Here is a 6,081-nt window from a genome sequence, read left to right as displayed (position 1 = left end):
CCTCTAGTAATATATTTACTGAGAAAAATGGTGTCATGTTCAATACTTATTTTACCCGCTGTATCTTGTTAACTTGTGAACTGTCAAATTTCCATGAAACTAAAAAAAAAAAACAGTTTTATACATTGTACTAATTTTAGATGAACATCTTACTGGCCTCTTTTGAAATTCAAAAAAATTTACATGTAAAATAAATATGCAAAGAACTTTTTGCTGTTCATAAATTTCAAGAGATTCCTCATTTGCTTTATCAAGAATAAAAAAAAACTCCACATTTTAGCCAAATTAAACAAACAGGAAAGTAGATTTCACCTATGTTTTTACGTGGTTTACTTTAAGAAATAATACCTATTAATGAATTTAAAATATTTTGACACTCACAGATGATGTTCACGTTGCGCCTCGCTGTAAAACACAGAACAAAGTTGTTCTTTTCACTTCTACTTTTCTGTAAAAGTCARTGAACTGCAGCTTAAAGTTACATCTGAGTGGAGTTACTTCTTTTTTTGTGGCAAACAACAACAGACACCATTCTAAAACTGATTGTAATCTGCAAATGCTTTGGACAAACAGAAAAGCAGAACTCGGTACTTAAAAATAGAATTGCTTAAGACATTTTGCTTGTGTGCACTGGAAACTGAAAGCTGTTTTTCTTTTTCAGAGAAGTAAATACTTGTTTGCATGCCGCTATAAAAGGCAGACAGTTGTGTGTGTATGTGTGTGTGTGTACATGTTTTTGCTAACCGGCGTGGATGACTTTTGACCATTTTCCTGGTACACACAGCGTTGAGAGGACCCACTGTTCCTAATGGGGACAAAAGCCCAGTCCCAATTAAGACCAGTAAATGAATGGAAGTCAATGCAAAAGTCCCCATGAAAATAGAAGAACAAATATGTGCGTGTGTTTGTGTGGTTTGACTGCTTGCAAAATATCTCAGAAACCAATTGACAAATGTTGATGAAACTTTTCAGAGATTACTCGYTGAATGTACATTAAACTGAAGAATCTCATCAAAACTAGCAAATCTAAAAAAACTGCCTTTTTGTGGCAGTTTATTTAATTTCATTAAAACATGATACATCATTTAGTGCCATCGGATTTTTCTCAGCATCCCAGTGGTCCAGTCAGCAGGTCTCAAGTATAAACTTATATCTCAAGTATTTAAAAAACATTTTTACTTTACATTATAAGTATTAATATCAAGATAAAGTTATTAGACAACCTGTATTTCATTAAAAAGTACACACTTTTAGGGATAACAATTTATTCAGAAACAATACAAAAAATTAAATAAATGTCAACATTTGGCAATTTTAGGAAGTTTTAAGTCTCTCTGGGTAGTGACAAAATAAAAATTGAAAATTAGCCATAATTTGTTTCACCTGAGAACAATTTCTGTGAATTTAAATGTTTTGAGCAATTTAAATTTATTTGTATGGCACATGGGAAAAAACTGCTTTTGGTTAAAACACTACATAAGAAGACAATATAAAAAAATGAATTACAAAATATCAAAGCACAGATCACGAATTAAACATCTAAAATGAAAACATTTTTATGTGTAAAAGCACAATGATTTGCTCATATGGCACATGTAGACAGAACTAATGTAAGTAATTAAGTAAGACATTAATCATTAAGTTTTTATAGAATGAAAGTGAACTCAGTGGAAAACGAGAAATAAAGTTTTATAGATTTCAGATATTATATAAACTGAATTGTGGTTCTTTCAAATCTTCTATTTGAAGATTAATTCTGGGAAACTTTTGTCACTATATGTAACATGCAGATCTACATGGTCATAAAGCCAAATCTTATTAGTATGAATAAAATTTAAACTCGTCCTTATTGACATCACTGAAATGTCTTTGGTTAAAGTAGTCCAYGTTTCTTCAAATTAAGGAACAATGATAATGGCAGGGATTTGTTTTTATTTTTTTAACATTTGCAATTTTTTTATTCTTTAATTTAAAGCTTTGCTTCATTTCTCAGGGTCCTGCTGGTCCGGTCAGCAGGTCTGTGTTCTCGGTCAGAGCATCTCCTCTCTGCAGAGCTCTCTGGACATTCTGCCAGAAGACTCCTGGGTGTTGTGCAGCCTGAGGCCAGCTCAGGTAGGTGCGTTTCTTTATCAGCTTCCTCATGCGGTAGTACGGAGACAGATGACGAGAGGGGATCTCCTCCAGAAACAGCAGGATCAACACATCCTTCTGTTCATCAAACAGACGGAAGCTGCAAGAAGGAAGACGAAAGAGAAATCGTTTCTGTAATAAAGTGTCAATATGTGAAAGTGAAAACTTTTAAAACATTTCAAAATACCTAAATGAACAAAACTTTAACTTTTCCTGTTTCTTAGAAAACTGTATAWWTGAAACWGCRCYCCCACCTGGCCATCTGGATCTCTCTGGAGCACCATTCACTCTGCAGGTAGTGRCGGCTGATCACACAGATGGTCTTCCTGCTGCCATAAATGGCATCAGTGATGTTCTCCATGATGGGTTTACCTGTGGACACAACAAATGTGATCTGTTTTATGAATTGTAATCTAATACCAGGTAGTGAAAGTTACTAAAACTGAAAATGAAAATGCCACAGATGCCTAAAAATTGCTGAAACATTCCTAATAATCTGAAGCCAAAAGCTTCTGGTAGGTAGAATAAATTGTTCTGACAGAGAGAGAGAGAGAGTTGACCTGGTTGGAAGTCTCTGTGGTGCAGGCAGAGTCTCCAGCCCTGCTCTCCCTCCAGCACCGGAAGCATCTCTCTGTAAACCCAGTCCTMATCGTGGACGTTGTAGGACACAAAGGCATCAAACTGATGAGGATCTGCCATCTCCCTCCTCCTGCTGTCGTAGAGAAAGGCCAGGAAGAGGTGGAATGTGTAGGCCAGCTGCCACCTCAGGAAGTGGTAGATGAAGGATGTGAGGAGAGTCAGAAGAACCAGACAAGTGCTGCAGAGGAAGTAGTAGAAGCTGCCATCGTTCCAACAGGACCGAAAGTCAAAGTCTAGTAACAAGGTTCCTTGTTTGTCCACAGGAAAGGAACATTTATAYTGATGTGCGTTTACCACCTGTGTTTGCTTGTTGCTGTTTATCCACTGGATAAAATATGCATTGGAGCAGTCACAGGTGAATAGGTTATTGCTCAGGTCCAGGTACGTTAGAGATGGGAGAGAGTTAATGACTGTCTCATTAACCACATTGATCTCATTTTCAGTCACTTTCAGATAACTGAGAGCAGAAAGGTTGGCCCTCACAAGAAAATCCAAAGACTTGAGCTTGGCGTTAAAAATCTCAAAAGTCTCCAGGTTTGGGGTTTCTTGAAAAAGCTTTGGATCTAAATCTGATAAATCGGTGTCTGTAAATGTCAGACTTTTGAGCTGGTGGTTGAACTGAAACATGTCCACTTTTGGAGCATTACCATAGATATTAACAGCATTAAACTTTTCCAAATGTTTCATAGTTTGGAGCATTTGCTTTGACACATCAAGTGGAGAACCACGGTAACTTTTGCCGCAAATCACTGTGAGACTTTTCAACTGTTCGAAGTGAGGCGAGCCTTCATCATTTTTAAACTGAGAAATATTAACAATGCTATCAATATTTTGGTGGATTGTAGAGTTTTTGAAGAGCTGTAATTCTGTGATGTCAGCTTTGTATTCATGTGAAAGGGATACACTYATTTCTTCAAGGTTGTGTAGTCCTTCAAACGTTTTAAATTCTGCCATTTCAATGGAGTTTGATTGCACAGTTAACTGTTTTAGTGACTGTAAACCTTGAAAATCACCCATTCTGAGGGTTTTAATAGAGTTGTGGCTTAAATCCAAAGTCTCTAACCTACAAAGGGCAACTTTGAAGGTGTCCTCCAAGGTCAGCAGRAAATTAAAACTCAGATCTAAAGACTTTAGTTTGGTAAGATTTTCAAACACACACTTTTCCAGTTTGGAAATATGGTTACCGCCCAGGTAAAGCTCTGTAAGGTGTGTTGTGTTCACAAAGTCCTCACAGGTCACCTCAGAGATAAGATTGTCCATCATACTCAAGTTCTCAAGGAAGATGAGGCTCCTTATGTCAGGTGGAAATTTGGTCAGAAGGTTTGTACTTACATTTAAGGAACGCAGGTTCTTCATTGATTGTATTGAACCTTTTGGGAGTTGAGATATGAGCGTGTGCGCCAGGTCAAGCTCTGTCACCTGACTGCAAGACGTAAGATTAAGAGTCAGCTTGTTAAAATGGTTAAAATATAAATCCAGTGTTCGAAGCGTTGGTATTTTGCAGACCGTAGACAACAATCCCTTCTCAATCCAAGTTTTCACATAATTCATTCTAAGATGCTTCAATGAGTCGAGACTCTGCAGGACTGTTTGAATCCCTTCAAATGACAACACAGGTTGATTTAGGTACAGATGTGTGATGTTCCTCAGTAAAGTTCTGTCAGGTATGTCCCATTTTATGAATCCATATCCACATGCAGTCAGATCTAACTTCTGAAGGTAAGGAAATACTGGTGTTGTGATGCTAAAATTTTTGAAAAAGTGGCCAGAAATAGCCAACTCTTTAAGACTTGAAAGATTGAACAACAGGTTTTTGGTCTCAAAGGAAGAAAAATAGCTGCAGCTAAGGTCAAGCTTCTGTATTTGTGGTAGTTGTAAAATGGGTTGAATGTCAGTCACTTGTTGGAGCTTATTTTCAGTTAAATACAATGTTTCTAAGCTGATCAGGAACTGGAAGGCTGAAGACTGGATGAACTGAATATTGTTTTCATGGAGATAGAGCACAGTAAGGTTGGACAGACCCTGAAACATGTTGCCAGTCAAGGAGRTGAGACTGTTGTAGTTCATGTTAAGTATTTTTAGCGAAACCAAATCTATGAAAGACCCACAATCCACAGAAGCAATTCGATTGGACTCAAGAAGCAGATGTCTGAGTTTTGACATGCCACTAAAATCTTCTTTGTTAATTTTTTCAATTACATTATCAAAAAGTGTTATTGAAACCGTGTTTCTGGGGAGGTCATCAGGAACAGTCATGAGTTTCCTGCTTGTACAGTCCAACGAAACACCAACAGAGGGATTCTCCTGATAAAAAATTGTGCAGTTTTTCAACGAATAGGTGGAAGAGGAGTTGATAGAAATCAGGAAGCAGAAAAAAGTCAGAGTGAAAGATGAAGACAAACTTCCCCTTTTCATTGTGGCAGTGATGATTAGCTTTGTTGATTTTGATGTTTTTTAATGACCATCTGCAGAAGACAGACATGGAGAAACAATGATTACTTTTTCAACATTTTGTGCTAATTTATCTTTTAAAATGCTGTGGGGTGTTGTTCATCAGTCCGTAACAAAAATATACAACAAAGCTGTTATACTTAGCATTTAATTTTTTATGGTGTAACAAATTAAACATTTAGTGTTTCCAGCTAGTGTTTCTTTTACATTCAGTTACTATGTGTTGAAGATGTGTTCAGGCATGCAGCTACTTTTATATACTTCCTGCTCTGGGTGACCATCGTCTAGCCATCCAGACCAGTATCTACATGAAATCATCAATTTAATCACAGAAATAATCGCACGATAGTTTATAAAACTGTATATCATGTTTCACCTAAGAAAAACTACAGAATGTGTGGTGCTTTTAAAAATCAGTCAATAAACAACCTCCAATAAATGTCTTCAGCATTGACATTGCTAATTGAATAATGTCACATTTTTTAAGTCATCAGATTTATGTTTAAATTTGCTTTTAGAAAAACACAACTTCAAGTTCAATTTTATTTTTTAAAACGTCAAAGTTTTTAGTCAGTTACAAAAAATAGAAATATTTTTAAGCTCACCGTTTATCATCAGATCATCATGTTGCATTTTCTGGTGATAAAAAACAAACAGAGGTGTAGTTTTACTTCTCTAAAGTTTCTCTGAAAAGAAAGAGGAGCTGCGAGTCACCGTCTTACTGTCACATCCGAGTGGAAATGTGTCGCTATACTTTTTTTTGAACAGCGCAAACTCAAACTTCACTGACTATAACCTGAAAACTAACGATGGGGAAATTAAAAAAATAATTAAATTAAAATCTTAATTACAGTGATGCAG

General features: G+C 36.3%; 2 protein-coding genes across 2 annotated transcripts in view; both read right to left on the bottom strand.

Moving 5' to 3' along the window:
• Positions 1-1,986: 1,986 nt before the first annotated feature.
• Positions 1,987-3,456, bottom strand: LOC106530803 (toll-like receptor 13; the record flags this gene model as incomplete). Its single annotated transcript, XM_014026511.1, is given in 3 exon segments — positions 1,987-2,230; positions 2,385-2,502; positions 2,691-3,456. Coding segments are annotated over 3 exon segments (1,125 nt in total).
• A 718-nt stretch (positions 3,457-4,174) lies between these two features.
• LOC106530802 (leucine-rich repeat transmembrane neuronal protein 1-like) overlaps positions 4,175-6,081 on the bottom strand; it is a 3,288-nt gene continuing 1,381 nt past the window's right edge. Inside the window, exon 3 of the mRNA XM_014026510.1 lies at positions 4,175-4,192. Coding sequence (XP_013881964.1) covers positions 4,175-4,192 — 18 coding nt within the window. The remainder of the gene's footprint in view (positions 4,193-6,081) is intronic.

The sequence above is a fragment of the Austrofundulus limnaeus genome, unplaced genomic scaffold, assembly GCF_001266775.1.
Source record: "Austrofundulus limnaeus strain Quisiro unplaced genomic scaffold, Austrofundulus_limnaeus-1.0 Scaffold561, whole genome shotgun sequence".
Taxonomy (NCBI): Eukaryota; Metazoa; Chordata; class Actinopteri; order Cyprinodontiformes; family Rivulidae; genus Austrofundulus; species Austrofundulus limnaeus.
The sequence above is the reverse complement of the archived record's forward strand: the minus strand, read 5'-3'. Positions and strand labels throughout refer to the sequence as shown.